Raw genomic sequence first — 24,435 nt, 5'->3', positions numbered from 1 at the left:
GGCCTTGGTAAGCATCAGTAATCCATAAAGTCTAGTACTGTGGTGCTTTACTTTACATCTCTATCCTGCTTTATCAGGTCACCCTGTCTGACCACTGTTTGTACAGGACAAAGAGGAGACAAAGTCTTCTTTCAACATCGCAAAAAAAATTACAGAGCAAAAAATTACAGAACAAAAAAATTCCTAACATATACACTAATGTGCATGTGTATGAGTTTATTAGTTTGAGTGTCATTTAAAATGCTGCCTTTCTGAAACAGGACAGTGGACTTTAGCCAGCAAGCATCAGCTATAAAATAATGGCTAATCGATTTCATTACAGTAACATTGAAATAGACTATATTTCTGTGTTGTTGGAGCCACGTTATTATACTAGTCCTTCACAGAGAGGCTTCATTTCTGCAGAACAAAAGCCGCGGTGCAATTTTCTGCCCCAGAAAGGCCACAGATCTGCAGAAGCAATGCCTGGTTCAGCCATGAGGATCTGCAGAAAGGCTCATTTCTAATGCAAATTTTACCTTGAAATGGTATTAAAAGGATTTAGTGTTTAGTAGTGATCCTATGCAGAAAAGCAGTAGTCAGAACATGCTGTGTGGCTCTTCCTACCTGCTGACCATCTGCCCTTCCGTCCTTTCATATCATTGGCATTGTCCTCAAAGCGTGACTACAGAGCTCAGTGTAAACTAAGTCATACTGCATGTTGATGTAATGCATGAGCAAACTAAGGCAGTTTTAAATATGTCAGAGTCACATTGTTAAGGATTGTCAAAGTAGCCTAAATTTACAGTGTGTGCACCGCCTCTGACTTCAGCTACAGTTTTCAATAGTAGTTATTCCAAAGCAATTTATTTCTGCTGTGCTTGAGTTTCTCATGCTCTTAGGATCGGGTGTAATTATATGACACAGATAAGAGGTTCACCCCCCATGATAACAGTTTACTTCCTAGCAGGGGCTTTGGTATGTTTTAGGGATATAAGAGTGTTCTCAGTTGCCACCGCTAAAGAGTGTCTAGCTAGCATTTATGGCTACATCACTTTACAGTTAGATATCCCATCTCTTAAAAGGTTACATTAACGAAGCACATGTAGCGTCTGTTTAAAAATACTGCTAGGGCTGCTTTATTGATTATTTCCTTTATTAAGTTATATATTATTAATTTTTATGTGTCTACTAAACATTTGGCATATAAATGAATGACTAAACCTCTGTAAGTGCAACTCAGCAATTTGCTGCCATCTTAGCAACCCCTCCAGATAAAAGGGTAGTTATTTTGCTGTTTCTGTCTAGAGCCTGACCAATATAGGATTTTTAAGAGCAATACTAATATTTGGTGATGTTAAAATCCAATCTAAATGGTTTATTTCTTGTGTTTTTTTTCTTTCAGAAACAAGAAACATAAACTGTTTTTCCCTAACATTTGTTATGTGTAGGTAATTATGTGTGCTGCCATCAGGGATGTAGCAGACTGCCCTCTTGTGGACAAATTATGCAAATCAATAATTTGAAACATGGTTGAAGGGTGTTTCTGCTATCTCTTCTTTACTTTTCAAATTTTCATTTATTGTCCGTTATAAATGCAGATACCGTTATAATACTGTTAAATAGCTGATATCAACAGATATATTGGCCCCACAGACTCTAATCCCCCCCCCCCCCCAAAGGGAGGAAATATGTAATCAGTTCAGTGTCCACAGTGTTCAAGATATCATGTGCTAATTTTGTGTGATGGTATATACCAATAACAGCTTGAGCTGATTTAATTTAGTTTAAAAATCGGGTCAAGGTCAAGGTCACACTGTTGAGGGGGAGTTCTCTGAGTGCTCTTGTTACGAGCTTAATCTTGATGGAAAACCCGATTAAATTTCTATTTGTAGATGAGCCAAGTACTCTTACCTAAATTTTTACCAATATAGCACGTCGATATATCTCCCACAACATAGTTAAAACTATCGTAAACAGTCTAATATGTGCATATGTCAATGCAACAACACAATATCTTTTGAGGTTTGGCTGTTCATTGGCTCTTTGGAAGCAGGGTGGAACCGGCATGTCTTTGTTATTACCAAATGCTTCTTAGTCAGGATGTTGGATATTATTAAGATATTTACTTTACTTTTTCTATTCTGTTTTTTGTTTTGTGTTTTTGACAGCAGTAATACTACATAAACATACAGTTCTATACAATATCAGAACAGATTTTCTTTGTTTTTCTTTATGTTCTGTTTTTCCTTCGTTTTAGTCTTATTACCACCCACATAAGTCTCCTTTGGATCTCTAGTCCTCACCATTCGTTTTGAATATCTTTCTTGGCAAACATTGTTTGAATGTTGCCTGTTGAGACACCTCGGAGTGTTCAGATGACCCTGACCAAGCATTATCCACTCTGTCAGGCTGTTTCTTTTCATCCAAACTTTGATTGCTGTAAACCCCTGCTTTAAATAGAAAAATAGAAAATGACTAGTGGTTGTGTTCCCCTACTATTTCAGCACAACTTGCTGCACCTTTCAAAGTAAGTCATTTCTCAGAGAAATGGCACTATCATCCCTTTACACTCTCTGACAAAGTAGGTTAGCTTGATCACACACTTCTTATGGCTCCTAAAAATAAGAAGGGATTAATTGTTAAAGGTCAGATCTGACATGATTCTTACCTGACTGTCTCTTTTGCAGTGATTGGCTCTTTCCCTGGGGTGATGATGTGAAATTAAATCCAACCTTGGAGAGTGAAGCCTGGGCGTCAGTACGATCAGGCGAGGAAGCTTCTGATCTCATTTCACATGATCAGCTCTGAAGTGGGACAATTAGATTAGCTAGACAAAGGTTGGTGGGTAATTTCAAGAGAAGCTTAAAAAAAAATCTGCCCTCCTATATACCTGAAATAAACAACAAAAAAATCAATTATCTTATAGAAAAATGGGCTTCTCCATTTGGACTTTTAGATGTAATTTTTATTTTGGATGTCAAACTGAAGAATTTAGTAGATTCCAGGAAGAAAGGATAAGTGCGTCTTACTTCAGACCTCTGTCTTGTGGACAAGAGATTAAAATAAATACTGTGCTGAATCTGCCAGTAGCATACACCTGTATGACAGCTGCTTCCCTGTCAGGGACAAACCCTGCGAACACGGGTGTACAATTCCCCACAAACCTTCATTAACAAGTGTAGCCTTTCATATGCCATGTGAGATTGGTCAAGATGTTTTCCAGTGGGGTAATCTGTTAACCAGAACTCTATATATTTTTACAGTCCTTCTCTTTCTCCTCCCTCAGTCTGTGTCCTCAGCCCCTTACCCGCCTGCATTTAGCAGAAAAATATTTCCAGATGTGCCAATGAAAGAGCTCCTTGCGCAGTAGCTCCGTAATGGATTTCATATGCTCAAACTAAAGGTCACTTCCTCATATTGTTGCTCTACCAATTGTCCCTCCTCAGTCCCTAGACAACAGCCAAACACAGGGACCAGCGTCTTTGCAGGATGAGACAGGCAGCACAGACGCACCGACGCACGTCTCCCCCCAATGAATGTAAATTGACAGGCTGCCGTCAATGAGCCAGTACCTAATTTGGATGGTGGGAGACCAGTGAATATTGCCGGACACTGGGCAGCGTCATAATCGTGTCTGGCACTGGCATATGCATCTGTCTCGGTCCCTCTCCGGCTGCTGGACGACTGCCCGGAATAGTGCTGCTCTGCGCGGTTTTCTATTGGCTGAACTCGTCCCTCCGTGCATGGCTCTACAGGACCCCGGGGCTTTTTTCTATCTCTGCTCTGACTCTGCGTTCTTGTCCACTGTCTCATAGCACAGTGGCTTTTGCCATTCCCCACTTTGTATGCAATATGTTGGAAAGCCACTGGGCTTGCAGTCACCCCGTACAAAGGCGGACAGCAGCGACTGTGGGACTTAGACTCAAATGGCTTCTGAATAACCTTTTAACTGCCTTTTTTTCTGGTTTATCAGGCCTGTCCCCTTTGGAGCTAGCACTCCTCTGGGGCAGTACACACACAAATTCAGATTGACACGCATAAAACAAACACTGTTAACGCCTGCTGAAGCCTGTTAGATAAATTGTTTCCCGTCATAATTAGCGAGCCATTTTCTCACTGTGAAAATAGCCTCACTCTGTTTGTCTCTTGTCTCTACTTTTCTCTCTTTCACTTCTCCCTTTTAGATCACTGACAGAAAGTGCCTTGTGAGACAGCATCCCTACTTGAAGATCGCTGAGTGTTTCTGAAGAACTCCAGATTTTTTTTTTTTTGCCCTCTGCGATCGTGACGCCACACGGCTCGGCTGTGAGGATCGCTGACCCTTGATTTGTCCTCACCTGTGATCTGTGTGAAGGAAAAGTAAAGAGCTGCTGGAGCTGCTGCATAGCTGGCCAACGTGCCAAAGCTCAGAGAGAGGGTAACAATAAAAAGCCACAAACTTTGTATTATCCTGAACTGTGCCATTGTACCTCAAAATAACCCTGATATCCACCCCTTGCAAAGATATCATCACTCACGCAGAGGACATTTTGGGGACACGGGTACATCGACTAAAGCTTTTCTCTGAGCATGCCCCCTCTGCCTTTCCAGACGTTCGCACCTGAGACTTACTGATTGATAAACAACTAGCTGTTTGACTGAGAAACTCCACAATAGCGCAATAGTGTAGTCCCATGTTCAGGTCACAGAGACTTTGCCAGTCCATTACCTCCACGTTCCTGTCTGCAAGGACAAGCCTGATCCACTGACCTGAAGCAGATCATTTATAGCTACACATTCTGCTGCTTCTTAGTTCTTTTGTTTTTTGGGGATATTTTTGTTTTTGTTTCTTTTTTTTAACTGGAGTGCTCCTCTTCAGAGGATAACCTCCACATTAAACCTAGTGGCTCTGCTGCAACCCGGCTCTACAGCCAGCGCTGTTGACATGGCTCTAAACATTGCCTCCATACGGGACACAAAATGGCTGACCCTGGAAGTGTGCCGGCAGTTTCAACGCGGGACTTGTTCACGCAGTGATGAAGAATGCAAATTTGCCCACCCACCCAAAAGCTGCCAGGTGGAGAATGGGAGAGTGATCGCCTGCTTTGACTCGTTAAAGGTAAGGACTGCAGTTTTCTGTTCATGACGTCTAGAATTTGAGCTGCTTGATTTGTTATCTGTCAATCCCAGGCATACAGAAGTGATTACTGTTAGTTTATATCTGCCGTGTGATATAAAACACATTTGTGCACTTGGATTACATCTCTGCAGAAGCAGTATAATACCTGACACAAAATGTTACAGCTTTGTGCTCTCAAATGGTCAGCGTGTTGTAGGTTGTGCGCTCAGCGCGTCATGTCATGTCCCCACGCTGTGCTGCTGTTAGCCGACCAGTCTGACCTGTGAAGTGAAAAGGCCACAGAGGTTTTGTCATGTGTGTGCAATTCGTTTTCTTTTTTTTTCATGGGAAGTTCTTCTAATATTACTGTGCCTTGTCCATCATGCGTACTTGTGGGTGAGCATCTGATCGCCTTGAGTCACTCCAGGGCTTCTATTCCTGGATGCATGTCAGCTGTCACATGCAACCAACAAACACCAGTCAGTGCTTGTTTTGTCATATTGGTTCACACAGATCCAAGAAGAGGCATTACATCTTCAAAATGCGGATAATCTGCTTTTGTCAGCCTGAATACATGGATTGAATATGTGCGGCATTACATTGTACCACGTTTTGTTCAGGGAAAATCCACTAGAAGCTTCAAAGCCACGTTGAAGTGTTTATCCCTTTAATAAGGCTTGTAGTTTATTTGTTTGCTCCCTCCCCTTTATCAAAAGTTAAATTGTTTTAATTTGTACGTTTGAAACAGATTTTACTGCACAGTTTCATAGTAGTAAAACATCACTTAAATTAGCTCAACACCAGACACTTTAAAGCCAACCCAGTCGTAACAAGGTCGATTCACACATGCCCCCCTCATGGTGCAAATAAGATCCGAGAGCACCCTTATTATTTTCAGGCTGTGCAGGGAAAAAAAGAACTGAAAAACAGATGTGACAATGATAAATAGCCAAAGAAACTAGAGCAGAACACTAGAACTGTAAGGAGTTTGTCTTTGTTTTAGGTATAAACTGTAGCTGCATTTCACATTTAGAACAGTGCAATGTGTGGTGAGTGCATTTCACATTTTTTAAGGCCCGTGCCAAAAGCGGTTCTACTAGATTGGCACGTTTCTCTGAATGTTAAAAATGTGAAATAATGGTAGAGGACATTTTTGAATCTTGATCGCAACCTTCATGAAACACATTGCAAAATGTGTAAGAAGTCAGTTTCATTCCAAAGTTTCTCATGGTCTTTATTTATTTGACACTGTAAAGAAACAAGCTGCTTTTATGTTGCTACAAGCTCCTTCCTTGGCTAAGTTATTGCTAACAGTCAGCCACTGAGTGACATTCTTTCCCAGCTGCCAGATCTTCTGAGCTCTTATGCCGTGATTGTTTAATGAGCAAACAGCTGACTCTAATCAGAACTGATTTGTTGTTGCACCAAGTAAGGTTAAGCCTGATATGGAATCTCTGCAATCGCTATGATTTCCTTAATAACTCCAAGTTGGCATTCTTGGCTGAAGGGGAACTAGAATGACCTGAGTAGTCAACCTCATACTATGTTTAGTTTAGACTGTGCTCTGTGACATTTTTTTGTGTAAACACTGGCTTTGAGGCAGTCATCTGGCAATTCATTCTTCAGCTGTTGCTTAAGCTGTAGAATAAAAGAAAAGTCTATGTGTACAATGTGCACTCAGGATTTCTGGATATCAAAGCCTCAAGTTATGCTGTAAACCCTGTTCTCAGTTATCATTATTGACATACTTTAAAAATGCCTTTATGTTATCACTTCTGTTATAATACACAATCTTGATGGTAGTTTCTACCCAGAACATTTTCAGGTATGGACTACAAGCATCCTCGACTGATTCCCATTTGTTTCCTTAAGGGATTTCTGACCACAGAGACCAGACTTCTTCTTCTTTCTTTCTTTCTTTCTTGTTTTTTTGTGGTCTGACCAAAGGCCATCTACAAGTAAGCCTTTTTTTCCTTAACAGCAAAACCTCCTGACAGTTGCTGGGACAGTTTCTGAAGCTACCTAAATATATGGGGAGATATCCATTACTTTTACATCAGTAGTGGATGGGTCCTAAGGATTGCATGCATAAAATCACGTAAACAAAAACTTGAAAAGTTTGCTAAATTTGCCCCAGATAAGGTGAAATGTTTTCTTTTTTCTGCATGGTATACTTTATTACGCAAGCATACAACTTCATTGTGGCTTCATTACTGGCTCAGCTCTACTTCATGCCATGCAAATTTGTGTTTTGTATACGTTAGACCAGAAAAAAGATAAGCACGCCTAACTACAGCTTCACAACCATAGACAGGTAGTATAACAAATAGATAAGTCTGCTCCCACACCGTTGATGTTGTTGTATTTGTTGCCAGCTATTACACCATCCTGATCCATATAAGTGCTGGTTTACTGCTTGGGGGGTTTCTTAATTTTTAAAAAAATTTAAAATCTAAAGGTCATGACACAGGATAAGAGTTTTTTGCTGGTATCTCTCCCCTACATGGGCTTTTTTCCCTTCCATAAGTGGCTTGCATTATACTGCAGTATTCTAGCAAAACAGTAGCATTTCTTACATTTACCGCCCGGACTTGTCTGGCAGCCTGTTAATCTACGATCTTCTGCTGTCATTGAAGACTGCCTCCTTAACCCAGCTTAACTCCTAATGCAACTAAAAAGCTAAATGTATAGACAAAGACACAAAATTTCACCCCTTCTAACCCTAATTTCCCCATCCAGCCCACTGACAGAAGGAGAATACAGTATTCTCTGTACTTTTTAACTCCAACTCACCCCCACTCTCGCAAAGACTTTCCTCGTGACAAGAGAATGAATGCTTTATTATGCATTAGGAAGTGTGTTTCAGTCCATTGCAGGCTGATTTTCACCCCCATTATGCCCGTATCATCTTCCTGGGTCTTCTCATCCGATAGGGTTATCATGCCAGGGTTGGGTGCTGCCAGGCATGACTTGGCCAACGATCAGAACGGTCTTTCTCATAAACACGTAAATGGTAGTGCTTGGGAAAGGAGCAGAGAAGGAGGTGTAGCACTGCTGCTGCGCTTGTCGAGCAGCAGTAGGCAAACATTCCAAGGAATGGTCGTTGTTTTGAGTTTCTAAAAACACTTCTGTGACCACAGCGGCTCTGCACCATCATAGTTTTATCTTAAACTTGTCAGCTCTCTGCCAAAATAAAAGCATTTGCTTTTTATTTTATTTTGGATGAACGCTTATGCCCTAATTTTCTTACTGATATTTTACTTTGGGCTGCACAGCATTTGTTTTTTTAAATCTAATGACTTGGGGCATGGTGATATGTAAATTGCAGGGATCTCTGACTTGTTTTGGTCATTTTTTTTTCATAATGCAGCTTCTAAAAGGTGCAATTCAATTAAAACATGATGCAGCAGGACTGCTTAATTAAGGTGGAAAGTTATACCTCGCAGAATTGGCGGACAATTGGGCGTTGTAGTTCTGCTGGATATAAATTGCATTTGAAAGCATAATTCACTTATTGCTGTTGTGTGGGGATCCGTCTTTACCCAAGAGACCCAAAGAACAGCGTGGCTTTTTAGATTTCCAATAATAAGAAACTCCAGCAAGCAGTGAAGCCACCAGATCATGGGTTTTACGGCAAATGCATGTCTACGTTAGAGGGGGACTTTCGTAGTGTGGTCAAACAGTCGCTCGTGCATGTTTCTTTTATCTGAAATATCTGGTTTTGCATTTTCTGTTAGAGAGTTTTGCATGGGTTAAATAATGGTGAGGGATCACTCCTTTCTCGTTTACTTCCTACTTTCTCAATCATAACGCTTGCAGCACCCTCACACGGTGCTGCTCTCAGCATTTCTATGGTGTAATTTCTAGGGGATTATTTTTGTCCCCTGCTTTACTCTGTGGGTTTTAGAAACAGCCCTTCTATGCTACATTTATCATCTCTCAAAATAGGAGAAGCTTCTTCATCCCTGTCCAGCTAAAGCTGAACTAACATTTAGTCGGTGTGCATGAGAGGGGTTATAAAGTATCATTCGTTTCAATTGAGACCTGACAGGAACGTGTGGGAGTGGTGACCTCGCAGTGGGAACTTTTCAGATATGTCAACTGTTTTTTCAACCACATATCAGATTTCCAACATGGCTATGGAGCCCATTATAGCCCAGCTCTGCTCCCATAACTGTCCAAATAGTTTTAGTATGTTTGTTCTCTTGCTTTGCGATAGTCACAATTTCGTTGTACATGTAGAATGAGAATAAAAGGCTATTCTATATGTTAGTGGTGTTAACAATCTTGTCTATGTTTTATCTTCTGAATTAGGAAAATGACATTCAAATGGAACAAGTTCAGACAGGTTTGGTGGCTGCTAGACAGAACATGACATTTAAATGTCATATATGAATACAAATTGTTGTATGTCAGCAGCAAATTACCTCCATACAGCTAGCTTATTTTAAACTAAATAAATATGGAGATATAGTTCTATCAGTAAGTCAAAACAAGAACGTTAAGTCTGTGCTGTCATCTGAACCTTGATTTGTCTTAATCTGTTTACATAATTTCTTCCGTTGCAACTTTGACATAATTCGAGCTAAACATGATAGAAAACCGAGAGAGGCAGCTCTGTGTCTCCAGTAGTTTCAGAGATGTGTTGTGGTTGAAGCCATTTCCTTTAAGCTCTTTGATAATTGTTGCACCGTGACCATGGAAACCATCATAGAGTGGTGGTGGTGGTAGAGATGAGTGGAAGAGAGGGCTTGGGTAGTAAATGAATGAGAATACCTACCTTAATGGAGTAAATGCAATCATGCCGGTCATGTGATGATGTCACATTGACTGTGCAACCATTAGACATCAGCCTTTCGTCAGTGGTTAGGTTTGACTATATTTGACATGTCTGGATGGGGTTTTTTTCATTCTAAGTTAAAGCATAAGACACATATGTATAATAATCAGCTGCAGAAAATTAACAGCCATTTTAGAGTTTCACTGGTGCCTTTGCAGACTTTGAAGCCTTTACAAAACAGACTGAATGCCTGACAGCACAGTCTGTTTAGATTTCCTCCCCCACACTTATTTGCACCAGTAACATTTTACCAGGTGACCACCACGCCTGAATGAGCTTCCGTAGGCTGAGAGTTGGGGCTGGGGGTGGGGGGTAGCCTGCTGCATCTGAGCGCGATCATGTTTCGTCAAGTTGCAGTCGTCAAAAAGAAAGCAGTGAAGCAGGACAAACAATAGGAGCTACTACTTTCAGGTGTGCAGTGTTTTCTCATTTGTATCACAAGCTCGCCACAGTCCCCATGGGGATGAAGCGCCCTGGTTTCCCTCACTTAGTAAGAACACCTTAATCCGGACTGTGCTTTAAAAGAGCATGCTCCACTGTAAGTGTGTTATCGGAGGGCGTGGGACGGCTGAAAATAAAGAAGCGAGGGAACATGGGAAGAAGGGAGGGTGTTCATATTTGAACGGTTAAGAGAATAAAAATACAAGAGTAAAACTGTGAAGGTGGGACTTTAAGGTTGTTTCCTGTCTGTAAACGACAGATCTCACCAGGTAGGGAAGTAGAGCAAAAACTTAAGCCACTTATCAAAAACTCTTATTAGGATTCAAGAGAAGTGTGCCTACTACCTTGATTTAATTTCTTACTCCAGATAAACCTGTCAAGACAGAAAGCAGACATTGAAACATAAATACTAATGCAGCCCAAAGACCTCTTTTTAAGTTTAATGGATCTGTAACTTAACCATAGCTTCCCCCCTCTGAGCTCAGTACATTTGAATTTTTGTGGGAAGCTTCAGTGAACATGAACTTTCTGCCCGTGGCCTCAGTTTGCTTCTCCTCTCTTGTTTTAAAAGATGGGCTCGGCTACATTCCTCAGTGTAATCCTCCCGAACTGGGCCACACCCTGGGCAGAGCAAACATGTGGAGGGGAATGTATGCCGCGCAGCAGGAGTTGGTGTCCCCCCAGGGTCATTCACCCAGACACAATGAGGCACTGACTTGAGCCTAATGTGGGGCTGCAGTGGATGCGGCATGCTTTTGATGAGCCCCTAGGAGACCCCACACTGCTACCGTTCCTTAAACAGGCCTCCTCGTAGGCAGACAAATGCATGCACACACACTATCTTGCCAGTGCAAACCATGCCAAATTTCATTTGATCCATGTGATTTCACCCCCTCCACAGCCCCAGTCTATCTGAAAACATCTACAAAGGTATAGAGATAAGAGTCAGGGAGAGGGAAGTCTGATCAGATCTCTGTTTCCTACTCAGGTCTAGTTAGTCAGTCTGGTCACTCTGTGTGCTGGAAATGTTTAAAAGAAGAACCACAAAAACATTTGTTTATGCATGTGAAAGCATATTACCCACCATTAAACCCCAGTGATAGATCACTGTTATAGTGGGATTTGTAAGGAGTCCTTGAGCAGTGTAGAAAATTCTGTTTTACATCTGGTCACATTTATAGGTCATATGTTGATCATTGAGACTGTGTGTTATAATTTGGTTGATAGTTTACATCCTGTAGAATAGAGCAGGGCGATATGGCCAAAAATATTTATCACGATATATATTTGAAAATTTGCGATAACGATATAACCGACGATATAATTGATGCGAGACAAAATACAACTCCACAACATTACTAGCGCAAAAAGACAACCTTCCATTTATTTTCACTTAAACAAGAAGCTGGTTTTTATGTACATTAAAGCTTTATAAAAATGTAACAGTGAAAATGCAAATTCCTTGCTGAAAGTTTAACCAAAAGGCATTTCCAGTAGAAATGGGCTGACATATCCTGAGCATAACCATATATAATATCCACTGAAGTTAAAAAGAGGTGCTTTGCAACATTAAACTGCAGTGTGCAGTACGCATTTTTCGGACCGTAAGGTGCATGGGATTATAAGGCACATTAAGCGAAACAAAGCAGTCAGATAAATCAAACTTTATTAAACTCATTCTTCTTGCTTCCTCCACTTCTGTACCATTGATTCATTAATGTTGAATTCTCTGGCAGCGGCTCTATTCCCATGTTGTTGCAGTATATTAATGACTAACCTCGTATTGTGGATGGATTATCTCAGTTGTTCTCCTGACTGAAGTTTGGTCCGTTTACAGCATCCTGCCATGCGATTGCATTTGTCTCTAACCATGAAGAACCTTCACGTTAACTTTTATAAGTGGAAAAGTGTTAGTGTTCGTCCTCCAGCTTCACTGTTTATGTTATGCTAACATAGCTGTGTCGCTAGTGATCACGTAGCACATCATTATATACTAGCTAGCCCAACTTCAGTAACCCTACAAACGTCACTGCTGTTTAGTTTCCTGTCTTCATTTATGTTGGAAGTGATAGCAGAGCTGTACGTTTGATTTTTTTCAGAAATCTCTCAGTCAGAACATGCAATATCATGCTTAGGTAACTAGCGAAACTAGCGAGCTAACTTCCGCTAGCTTCCTGCTAACTTCTAACTCCGTTAAATGTAATAACTTTTGTTTTCATGGATGCCTGGAAGTTAAACTTTATAGTTACACCTGGTAAAGCAGCAATGCTGATCGTTTTATTAAAGATGAAAGAATTTAGACAGTTTTTAACTCTAAGTGACACTGCAGTGTTGTTTGACCTGAAGTATACGGAGTTTAGGACCCAGATTACTCCCAGATTTAAGAGCATCTTAGTCCGACAAATATGACAATAACAACGGCCGCTTGCATGTTCTGCAAAAAAAATGTGCTTTGTCGTGTATCTGACGGACAAACACCAAACCAGTTCCACATCACGGAAGTTGCACCATTTTTACAAACCAATTCTGGTTCATCTGTTTCACTCAACAATCGGCCATGTGCGTATGAAAACAAAGGCACTGCGCATGCGCGTTTTACTCCCATTCTATCGCGATATTTCATTTTCCTATCGTTGCCTAACATTATACCGGTATTACCGTGAACGGTATAATATGGCCCAGCCCTACTGTAGAAGTTCAAATGTTGTCTTCTGTGTTATATTATTATATTACATGGGGATCCATTGATGTTAAACAGTCAGTATTAGTTGTTATCGGCGTTGTTACCTGATATCGGCATAACAACATGACATGTACTGACATCTCTACTTGTTGTGTTACAAAAGGTTTGTGCTGACTAAGATAGTCTGATCAAGACGCTTTTATAATTAGTATTATGAAGGAGCATGGCATAGCAATAAAAACATCTGGAGCAGCCAAAATGCTTCCATGTCTTTTAAATTTCATGTTATTCTGACATGTTACATGTTTTTTTAGCTGAAATTAAATTTCAGGTTAAAATTTCACACTACTGCTGTTGATCAGCAAAGTCAACACACGCCGATATTTTAACTGGGCCACCGCTTTGACCCACATTTGTGTTGGTCAGTGTGCTTCAACGTTGTTGTTTGTGTGAGTCTGCCATTTATAGCTGAAAAACTCCACAATATCAGCTCCACATTTCTCGTTTGCTGCTCTGAGAAATCAGAGCTCAATTGCTGGGATACTGTTGGCGCTGTTGGTTCCAAATCTTGTGCTCTAGCAACAGGATTTTTTGGTGAAAATGTTTCCTTTCCATGTGGGCAGCCAACCTAAAAATAAAACAAGGAGCCAAATGAAAATCATCGGACAATATTTCATGCAATTTTGTGTGGAAATTATGGGTTTTCAGATGTCAGACAGGTGAGAATAAGCAGTATTTACTTTTGTTAAAGTAAATGTCAGGAAAAACTGTGTTATTTTATCAAAAATACACCAAGGCGGTTCTGCTTTACATCGCTCCAATCAGTGCTATAATGAGGCCTGATAAACATGTCCAGTATTCAGCACTCTCTGCTTCCCATTCTGCTAATGTGCAGCCTTTGTTATATCACCTAATGGGGTTGTAGTTTTGATCTTGAACTCTATTATGTCTTCTCTTTTAAAAAAAGCAAAAAAAGATGTATGGCATTACTGTTGTTTAATGTCAGATTGAATAGTAGGTGTTCTTCATCCAATGAGCTGCCTGCAACATGATGGAACGACTGAGCACTGAAAATCTGCCCATCTGCTGTACCAGTGTCTCACCTGGTCTCAGTCCACCCACTACCTCTGAGTCATCCTCTTTTTCCATCTCTCTCAGCTGCCCACAGTGCTGATAAAGTACTCCATTTTCTGCATTATTTTTTTTCTGCCTGTGGAAAAAAAAAAGGTAACTTAAATCAGTGCTGCAGAGTCAATGGCATCCTCACATTTGATGATTTCAAAGCCAGCTGGACTCAAACTCCCTTACTGCTGCAGTAGTTGTTGCTGTTGTGAGCACCTCTGCAGTAAAGCAGAAGGCAGATCTATGCCAGAGTGAGGCAGGAGGCATGCTGTGCGGTTGACCTTTAGTATCAGCCCCATTAATTATTGATACGTAGTTTCATCATCACTGAGAGACAGACTCAGGTTTTCTAAGGGTAGCACATATTTACCTGCTTTATTCACTGGAACCTAACCTTAGATTAAAAATGCACTGTATATCATGCTTGAAAAAAAAATCATTATCTTCAGCCTTCTGTGTTTTTTTCCTCCCTTTGGAAGGGCAAGCGATGCCTAGTGGTAGCCGCAGTATGATCACTGTATTGCCAGTGTACTGAAGCATATGGCGTTGGCTGTAGCCCATTTTAAACACTGAAATTAATCGTTTCACTGGGAATGTGTTGACTGCTTCCTCGGGGTTCTTTAATTCTCTGGTGATAAGTAAATGGACAAGCTTACAGAGGCACGGAGTTCAAGATGCTTCCACCCAACCACCCTCAGTTTGTAGGCAGACGCACCTTGGGAGCTGCAAACAGTTAGACAGACAGGCCCAGCTGTCTCCTAGGGGCCAGTCTTTATAATTAGACAAAGATCTCCTTAATTGGCTCCATCTAATGAGGCAACATAAAGGTAATCTTTAGGGGACCTCTTCTTTTTTTCTTTTTTTTGGTTTAAATGACTGTTGGGCTGTGTCAGAGGCAGTTGTAAACCAGTCCTACCATGACATCCCAATCCCTTGTGGAGACTTGTCAGTGCTGCGAACTTCAAAAGCCTACATGTCGGTATGTCACTGTAAAAAAGTCATTTTGCTAATAAAGTAAGCACCAAAAGCTACACTGACAGTGATTGACACTGGGCTTGCATATGAAAAAGAGAAGTGACAATGGAGTGTGCCCTGTGTGAACTCCATTTTAGAAGTGTTCTGACTCATATCCTATTCAGGCTCATTGAGTGGCAGTGACGGACTGCGCAGTAAAAGTGGAATCTGCCATAATTACTTGTCGAAGCCTTCCAATGCGCGCTGCTGCGCTGCAGATACTGATGAGCTAAATGGAGACCCCCATTTTGAGAAATGGCACTTAAAAAGTTGGTGCTTTGTACTGGCACACATAATAAAGAGACAGTCACTTGTCTTATTTTGAGTTAGCATATGGACTGAATTAGGCTGATGAGATCATGCGGGGTTGTGCCTTTGTCTGAAATGGCCGATCGCCCAAACCAGTATGCTGTTGCAGTCAGTGGCACAAGGTTGAGCAGACTATTAATTCAAGGCCAGTCTAGTTTTTTTCTCGAGCATCAAGCTTAATAGGCCAGGCTAAAGCAGCTCTATGATGGAGTAATTTGATAGAGCCTGTCTAGATGAAAGTCTTGGCGTCAGTGTAAATGGCTCCTGTATTAGTGAATGAAAGGCTTAAACTGAGCCTGTTACGCTCCACGTTTTTAATTGCTGGGCTCTACTACAGTAGCTTTGTATGGTTCACGGTTCATAATCATCCTTATGTATCTTTTACCAGCTCCTTAGTTCAGTCACTGTCTAAACAACCTCCCTTTAAGCCAGCTATCTTCTGATTGGCTGCCCCTCACACACAGATCCTGTCTGAAGCCTGAGCTTTTGGCTCACAGGTGTTACCTGTATATATGCAAAGTCATTTTCTGAATCTCCATCATTGTAAAATATGGCAGAATAATAGGAAAAGCACAGTAGGCCCCCTTTATAGCTTTGTAATTAGAAGGAAAGCTAAGAAAACATAGTCATACTCAGCTTATTCAGATCCAGTACTGGTTCTCAAATGATGCTTTGTCGACGCTTCTTTTCTTGGCTTGGCTATGAACTCCCACAGCAACAATAAACTGATGTTTGTTAATAAAGGATGAGCCGTGTTTACTTCCACCTGTGTCCTATTTATGTAGTTTTGGATATCATTCCTAACGGCACTCAAAGCACAAAGTACACACAGAGTGTTAAGTTTGACCTGTGGGAATGGTGCAATATCACTACGCAGAATAGGAATGGCAACTTTTGTGTCTCCTTTGATGCACTAAAACATATTTGGCAGGATGCATCCTTCTGTTCTATTTAAAACCCAAGCTAGAGGTATTATTTGTATTTGTATCACTCTCTTGCCTCCTTTCCCCTACCACAGAGGGTGGGGGGGGGTGGGGGGGGGGGTGGGGGGGTGGGGGGGGGCTTGAAAAGTTCATGGACAAAAGTGAGATGGCCAATTTCACACCCAGCAGATGCCTGCTCCAGTGACCCACAGCGACAGGTGGGAGACACTAATTGGCAGAGCGCACCCTCGCAGAGTTGGCTCAACCCATGGTGGGTGAGGGAATGAAGGTGGAGACAGAGGAGGGTGAGAGTGAAAGAGTAGTGGTGACAGTGGTGAGCATAAATTGGCACCGCAAATTGTCGAAACACGCATGGAAGGAAGAGTGTCAGGTTTAACAGCCGCACGGCTCAGGTGCACACCGCCTGTGATTCATGCCTGTTTCCATCTTACCAAAAAAGGCACATTTTGCATTTGATAAATAAACTGTTGCCGCTCTCTAATGTGGTCCTGTTTGCATTTCCATAGTGCCACTGAATTCAGTTTGCTTTCACTTCCTTTTGGACCTGTTTTCTCCAAGGGAAGCTTTGACTTCCCTTGGAGAAAACAGGAAAAGGACAAGGTGATGACATAAGTGAATAACGTGATCAATGTGTTTGCCTCGTTCAGACGATTTTAAGATAAAACACACCCTGCAGCTCAAAGGCTGAGTCACTGTGTCACTACCGTGGTTTATTGATCTTATTTCTTTGACCAAAGGGCAGCTATTACTTTAACCAGGTATGAGCACTTCTTCTACTCTGTCTTCCTCAGTGTTCTCAAACTTATGAGGACTGTTTGTATCATCTCCATATGGGATTAGAGCCTCCACAGCCCACAGGAGAGAGAAGAGGCCTCAGTGGCCTCATCACCAGGGCCAACAAACAACCAAGTGATGTTGCTCTTATTCACCTTTGGTTGTGTATAGAACGAAAACACAAAAACAACTTGCGTTTGAAGACACTTTCAAACCTTAAATTATCACTACATGTACATCTAGATTCCACAGTAGTAAATATATAAAATCAGACTTTTGGAAAGCGTGACACAGATATCCAAGTTAGTTGCTGATATAGCTACGCACAATTTATATTATGTGGGTACTTCTTTTGCACTGCAACAGAAATAGTGTACAAGATGTCATAGACTGGAAACTTTGCCCAGTGGAGTGGAAAACAATATGCTTCTGAGCCATAAAAAAGACAAAAAACAATCATTTAGCTGGTTAAAAATCTTAGACTTTACTACATTAAATGAGTGCTCTAGTGCCCAGGATCTAATTTGGTGTTTTAGCAAGGTACTGTATTAACTGAGGCACTTGCAAACAACTCTACAGCTTTCTGAATTCTGTCTGAAAAACAGAATTGACAAGGAGGTATTTTCATTTAAAACAAAGTCAGTGGTGCGTAGTGAGTACTTTTTGCCTGCGGTGCAGGCGAGACTTCTGGCAATAGATAATGCTTCCAGTACCGCTCTAATATGCGGGCCTTTTTGTTTCGCAGCCACTCCCAAGCTATGTTTTCTGCTGGTATCGCCACCCTTTACCATGTGTTCCTTTCATTAAGAACATCAGTTTTATCATCGACCTAGCCAAAGAAAACTCTGGTTTTACTATTTGCCCTTCTGGTTCTTCTTCCGAAGAATTTTTAAAAAGCAATGGCTTCTACGTGAGCACATACACGCCCAATGTACATGAGCAATATTGTGTTGTGTTTTTTCACACATATAGATGGATCTAGAAAGTGTATTAAAATGCTTGCATGAACAGATACTGTTTCTATCTAACTCCCTTTTATAATGTCATCTCTTGATTTATCATCGCGCAATGTTTAGGTTAGTCCGAAACACAGAGTGTGGTTTGTCTTGCTTACCATGTATTTATTAAACATAAATAACTTTCCGACATATGGAGTTTCATCAAAGATACAAGATTATACTCAATAACTGAATTATTAGTTTGATTGTAAAATTAATTCTTGAGTAAAAGAAACTGTCTGGTTTCTTTGTAGGTTGAATCATAAACCTGCACTTCGCAACTTTTTTTTGTCAGCAACCAAAGCTTTAATCTCCAAACAGGAGAGTAAGCAGCCATCCAGCGTTTCTCCCCCTATCTGCTGAGTGTGTTAGAAAGAGGCTTTGATGAATAGATCTCCTCTCTCCCCTCCATCTCATTATCCTCCTTTATCTGTTTTATGGATTTACACAACTCCTCAACATGTTCTGACATGCGGTCGATAGTGTCAGCAGAGAAAGAAGATGTAGGCTAGCCTTTTTTTTCATGTTCCCACATTATTTTATTTATTTCATTAGCAGTTGTAGCTGATTTGTGCTATTTTTGCACCACTGTGGAGTAGTTTTGCCTTTGATCGCTAGAGAATGATTGAAATTGTATCTGTCAACAAATGTAAAATTAGGAAATTTAAAAAAGAGCCTACCGGCTTTCTGCTATTTCCTCTTGGGGATGTGGCACAGTTCTTTTCAAACTAGGCCATCAACATCATATAACCTATTTCTATGATGTCTTTCACCAATATGGCTAGTTGAAGTTAGCTGTAGGACTGCCCTCATATCATTGCAGAGCTGACAGGATGAGCATAGGGAAATGACAGCTTGTTGAAAGCAGGTTAATGCCTCCGTCTTCTAGCTGTGACTCACTTATCAACAGACTGAGAGGTGGCAATGTCATAGCTGAGCCTTTCTTTTGGATAGTATATAGTTTTAGACGTGTATGGGAAAGTGAGACAGCTGCTTCACTTCAAACACGCTGTATGATTGTGCCCAAGTGTCTATGTCAGCTTCCTCGCCAATCTCCCTCTATGTGTCTTATTGATACTTGTTTACGTTTTTGTGCGTACAGAGTAAATGAGCTCTGCAGGGTGGGTTTCATGTCTCAGCAGGTCACAGATGATCAGATTAACTGAAGCAAGGCTTCAGCCTCCAGCTGGATTAGCAGCGGGAACCGGGGCTTTGCAGGTGCCTCGCAACGGTGCCACTGCAGCCACACTTTGAACGTTGCCTCCTCAAAAGACGGTTACAATACTCACACTCGTATCCAACATAGTTCGTTATTATAGCCATCAGCTGAATGCTGATAGGCTTCTTTTTTTTTCGCTGCTCCACGACTGCACAAAAGCTCCTCGATCCATACCCTAGATGGTTAAACTATAGGTTGTTTTCACAACCTGCAACAAGTATATATATCACAGCTCCTGATAGAAAATTGTTTATACCCTGCAGACTATTTAACCACAGTAGCGCAGAAAATTAATGAAGACCCTGTGTATTGATTAAGAACATTTTGTTTTTCATTTCTCTCTCATGAAGTCAGGCACATATTGACTACCAAAACATCTTTAGTGTAGCGTTTATTTGTAATTCTAAGTAGGAATTTAGACAAACAACTCCAACATTTTCTTGAACTGCCTGATCTGCGGTGTGAGTCAGACTGTCTATAACCCTTCTTCCATTGATTAGTGAATTTCTTTGAAGGCTGAGCATTTTGGCCGTGTCATCTCATTGTTTGGAAACCAGACGTAATGATCATTGGGACACTGCATACTTGTGTGCTTGCAGCTTGTCAGTCACATGGTAAAGCAAATTCTGCCATATCTTCCTCATTACCTGCTGGTCATTAGAAATAATGCATTTTAAAGGCACTTTCTTTTTATAGAGTTTTATGGATTTAACTAACTGAAGACTCCCAGTGCATTTCTGTGTCATGAGATCATGGGCATGTGATTTTCAGCTGATGCACAACGTGCTGCAACTGTTCAGAGATGTTACCACACAGACTTATAAGGACACAGTGTGATGAAATTTCGATGTGTTCTTTGTTCTTGTTTTGTCCAAACAAGAAAAATGAACACATCCAGTTGCTGAAGACATTTGATCAGCAAGGACAGGCTTTATTACACTCCTCAGATGGAGGTGGGAGTGTTTAGATTTACGGCCTGTGGGAGAAAGATTCATGATATCCAGGCATCCCAGGACAAACAAGAAAGGAAGAAACAACACACTTTATATCACCTTAATCCCACTCTCCCACTCTCTGTCCTTCCCCCCCCTCTTCTTGGGTAATCTCAAGCGTGTCAGCAACACTACCACTTGTTCATCTGAGGGATTATAGCTCATGAAACAAAGGCACTTAATTACTGCTGAGGCAACACATGTCTTATGTGTGTCTTGGGCGAAGGTGAAGAAAGCAGACGCTTCTAAAATACCAAGTCTCTGTGCTCTACAGTGGTGTTTTCTTTTCTGTATATGTTATGCTAAATAGAGTTGAGCAGAGTACAATCAGGCGTGAAAGGAAGTTTGGAGTTGCCACAGTTTTTAAGTTTAAATGACTAGTTTTCCTCCCGCTTTTCACCATTGATTCCTGTTCTCCATTACCAGGCTAAATGTAAACAAAAAGCCTCTGGCTATCATTTCATAATGGATTTTCAGTGTTTCCTGCTGTCCCGGGGCCTCACCGCTTCAAACAGACCCATTAGCCCAAACAGATCCATTAGAGCCTAAAAACAAAACAAGATCCTTAAGAGGGAGCATTCTGTGGGTTCAAGGATAAAGGGAAGCCCTGTCCATGTGCATCTAGCGCCTCACTACTTTACCGGCTGCTGGGATCACTGGGTCTGCTTTTTTTCCCCAGTCTTCTGAGCACCAGAGTGCCTGTCCTGTTGGTGTCTCATAGCTGGGGGCTTTCGCCAAAGTACTTTCCTCTAACTGTTACAGGCTGACCCATAACCAGCTGTTAGGGTCCTTGGAACAAGACACTATTGGAGTAAACTAAGAGAGGAGAGAAAGAAGGACATTATGAACAAGTGCAACTGGGGTTTTTTTTCATGGATGCCCTAGAAAAAGCAAAATGTGTTGAGTGTTGAGGGTTCAAACTAAGCTAAGCTTTCAGTACTGTAAGTGTTGCAAGCCATGAAATGTTCTCATTTGGATATTTATAGCTACAAGTGCAAATACCTGTAAACCAAACACCCAATGAAAGGAAGACCACAAGTCATTTCTCAACAATGTAAATGGCTTAGCATTAAAAGGCTGGATATAAATGGCACACTGCTGAGACAAGGCACTGAAGGAGAGAGAAAAGAAGGAGATATGTGGGAATGCTGAGAGACAAGAGAGAGCGAGTGCCTTTCCACCCCCTTCTTGCTGGTCAGTTGGGTTACAACAGGTTCTTTGGCTATGCTGTAAAAGGATTACACATATCACAGGCTTCACGTCAGAATAATTTGAATCAGTTTCTCACAGCAGCCCTCCTGCTTTCACGCTGAGAAGGACAATCGGATAAATGTGGGGAAGAAGACATTGTTACAGCTTCTCTGATGGACGTCCTGTCGGAAAAAAGGCAGAAGCTTTTTTTTAAAGCAATGTCTGCAGAAGCTGCCTTTGTGAGCATTTTAGTGTCGTTTTTGTGGTTCGCCAAAGTCAGCTAGGTATGTTGGACTTTAAACATTATCAGTTAGAGTCCCATCTTTGTGACTTTTCACTTCTAAAGTCTTCAGCCATCATGTAGCCAGTGCCTGGTTTGTGCTGACCATGCATGTGTTTAAGCTCTTTTCCCCATGATTTTCCTCCCTCATTGTTTCTTCAGGATTGCAGTCTGCCAATATTGCCAATCACACTGTCATTGATCATGTCACTGAGAGCTACTCTCACGTCAGAAAGACATCACGAGGGCTTAGATATGTACACAGCTTCTCTGTGCTGCTGGCGAAAACTGGGGGGGATTAATGGAGAAATGCATGCACACTCACATCTCAGGACCCTTAAGATTCAACACTACCTAATTGATCAATATTGTTTTTTGGGTTTTTTTCTCAGTTTGAGGTGTTGATGTGCGAAAGAAAAGCAATGCTTCATTTTGAGCGTATCAATCTGGGATAAGCACCAGGGCCCTAGTTTACCCATTAAGGCTGATTGGAACCACAGGAGTGTAGCATAAAGGCGGGTTGCCAGACATCTTTGCAGTGGCATTTTCAGCTCTTCTGTCAGCCTATAGGCAGCTCCTCTCTGTCTCCAGCAGTGCTGAGCATAGAGCGCCCATTGAGGGCAAAATGCAAATGTTACAGTGGTGAACGGAGGGGCCCACAAGTGAAGCGCTATTCTGTGGAGGGGGTGGAAGACTGGCCCTCTGTGTCTGTGCCACCCACAGACACACAACAGTCATCACTCTGACCATTCAGACGGGGCTGATGAAGGAGGCGGGGTGGCGTTGTGGAAGGGGTTTCTGCCACTGATGAAGATGCCAGGGTTATACATGGGCCGTTTGAGCCAGTGTTCCCTGTGAATTTATTTTACACTTCACTAATGTGTGCCACCTCCAGAAGTGGCTGTAGTGTAATTATGGCTTTGTAATTGTAGTAGTAATTATCCTGTGTAAAAAAAATAGTAAAAAATAGTTTTAATTTACCTTTTGTTCGATTTGTTTTATTGCTTTAAGTGGCAATAGTAGCAAATTAATTTAAGTGTGGCTCTGAATCAGGTGCTTAGCAGCCACAGCTGACTCAGAAGATAATTAGACTTTGCTGTGGTGTACCTAATCATTTGTCTTTTCACTGTGGAAGTGCATCCAGACATCCAAAGTTGACCGTGGAAAAAAAAATACAAAAGGACAAAAATCACAACAAAGTAGTTCAGCACTGGCAGTTTAAAATGTGCATCACACAGTCAGAGGATGTTTTCTGTAGGCTTAGCCCTGCCTCTGTGTATCTGTGAGTGTTGCAGTGTGATAGCTCTGTCATGTTTGTGTAGAAGCACTGTTGTACCCTCCTCAGCACTTTGTCACTGTGTAAAAAGGTTTGTGTGTGTGTGTATGTGTGTGTGTTTTGTGTTCTCATACCAGCGTGTTTGCTGCAGTAAATGTTTGCCGTGTGTTTTTCTCTCCCACTTTGCCTTTTGCTAAAGGTTTGTCAACTGTGTGGCCATGACAGATTGGGAGCGTGATCAGCGGATTGCTGAGAAAAATTAGTTATCCTTCTTTTTCAGTGCCATGAATGATAACAAGACAACAGTTTAGGTCTGCAAATAACACGCTTTTTATTATATATCAGTCTGTAGATATATGTTTAAAGTAAGGCACACATTGTTTAGGCACTCGAGACAAACGGCAGACAATGTCTGAGATCTTCAGACTTATCCTCATTAAGTAAAATGATAATATGGTAAATGTGACATAGTAGCAGTTAATATAATACAAAGAAAAAAAAGCTTTTAACATTGTTGTTTGATTTCCATGAACAACTGAAGGAGCCGCAGTGGGTGAAGTGAGTGTAATCCTAATCTGTTTATGAAATTAGATCTCTTTATCCCCTTCCCCCTCGGAACAGCCCTAACGTGGAGCCCATTTGTATGGGCAATAATCGTATATGAAAACTTGGCAAACAGTAAGTGCTGTTTTGTTTTGTTGGCAATGGCTGTGGGGATTTGAAGGACATCACTGCAAGTAATATGTTTTATTAGCTCTCGAACTGAGGCTTTATGTCAGGTGAAAGCAACCACTAATTTATCTTTGATCTCGCCTTCATTGTCATTTGTTTCTCACTGCGATGCAAATAATTATCCAATCTGAATCAAAGCAGTTATTAGTGTATCCCAAAGCATGGATCACAGCATCCATCCATACAAGGGCAACCCTGCAGCCTGCAATAAGAAATTGCCATGTGAGCGATCCTCGAGAAAGGTATAATTTTGCAGTGTAGCTATGGCTACACACCAGCGGCCGGCGTACGAATCACAGAGGTGCCGTGGTGCTTTCAAAGATCCTTTTCATAGACAGCTGCTCAGAGGCAATGCCCACGATGAATGGATTTCTGCTCTGCTCTGAGTGGGTAGCTTAGACAGAAGGCATAGTGCACTTGGCCTGTGCGTGTGTGTGCGTGTGTGTCTTTCTGTGTGGGAGTTTGTGTATTTGCATGTGCCTGCCACCCTCTCAAAGGATGAAGGCTTAAAACCAGATGATGGCACAGCACTGTCATCAG

The 24,435-nt window shown here is 41.4% G+C and overlaps 1 protein-coding gene and 1 long non-coding RNA gene across 16 annotated transcripts in view; one reads left to right on the top strand and one right to left on the bottom strand.

Moving 5' to 3' along the window:
* mbnl2 (muscleblind-like splicing regulator 2) overlaps nt 1-24,435 on the top strand; it is a 51,194-nt gene that overhangs the window by 5,900 nt on the left and 20,859 nt on the right. For 13 of the 15 annotated variants that reach the window (XM_085449985.1, XM_085449984.1, XM_085449981.1 and 10 more), the window contains one exon: nt 4,167-5,080. In XM_085449985.1, the coding sequence (XP_085306111.1) occupies nt 4,907-5,080 (174 nt within the window). In that variant the 5' untranslated portion in view covers nt 4,167-4,906. Of the gene's footprint in view, nt 1-2,669; nt 2,820-4,166; nt 5,081-24,435 lie in introns of all 15 variants that reach the window. The other 2 variants (XM_085449983.1, XM_085449982.1) reach the window with 1 other exon arrangement.
* On the bottom strand, nt 13,401-14,406 carry LOC146681698 (uncharacterized). Its single transcript, XR_014918295.1, has 3 exons — nt 14,353-14,406; nt 14,148-14,254; nt 13,401-13,672 (listed from the first exon to the last, which is right to left on the bottom strand). It is a non-coding gene; the product is annotated as an uncharacterized LOC146681698 (long non-coding RNA).

Source organism: Copadichromis virginalis, linkage group LG23, assembly GCF_057382275.1.
Source record: "Copadichromis virginalis isolate Kocher_CV1m ecotype Utaka linkage group LG23, C_Virginalis_male_GT1.1, whole genome shotgun sequence".
NCBI classification, from domain to species: domain Eukaryota; kingdom Metazoa; phylum Chordata; class Actinopteri; order Cichliformes; family Cichlidae; genus Copadichromis; species Copadichromis virginalis.
The sequence above is the reverse complement of the archived record's forward strand: the minus strand, read 5'-3'. Positions and strand labels throughout refer to the sequence as shown.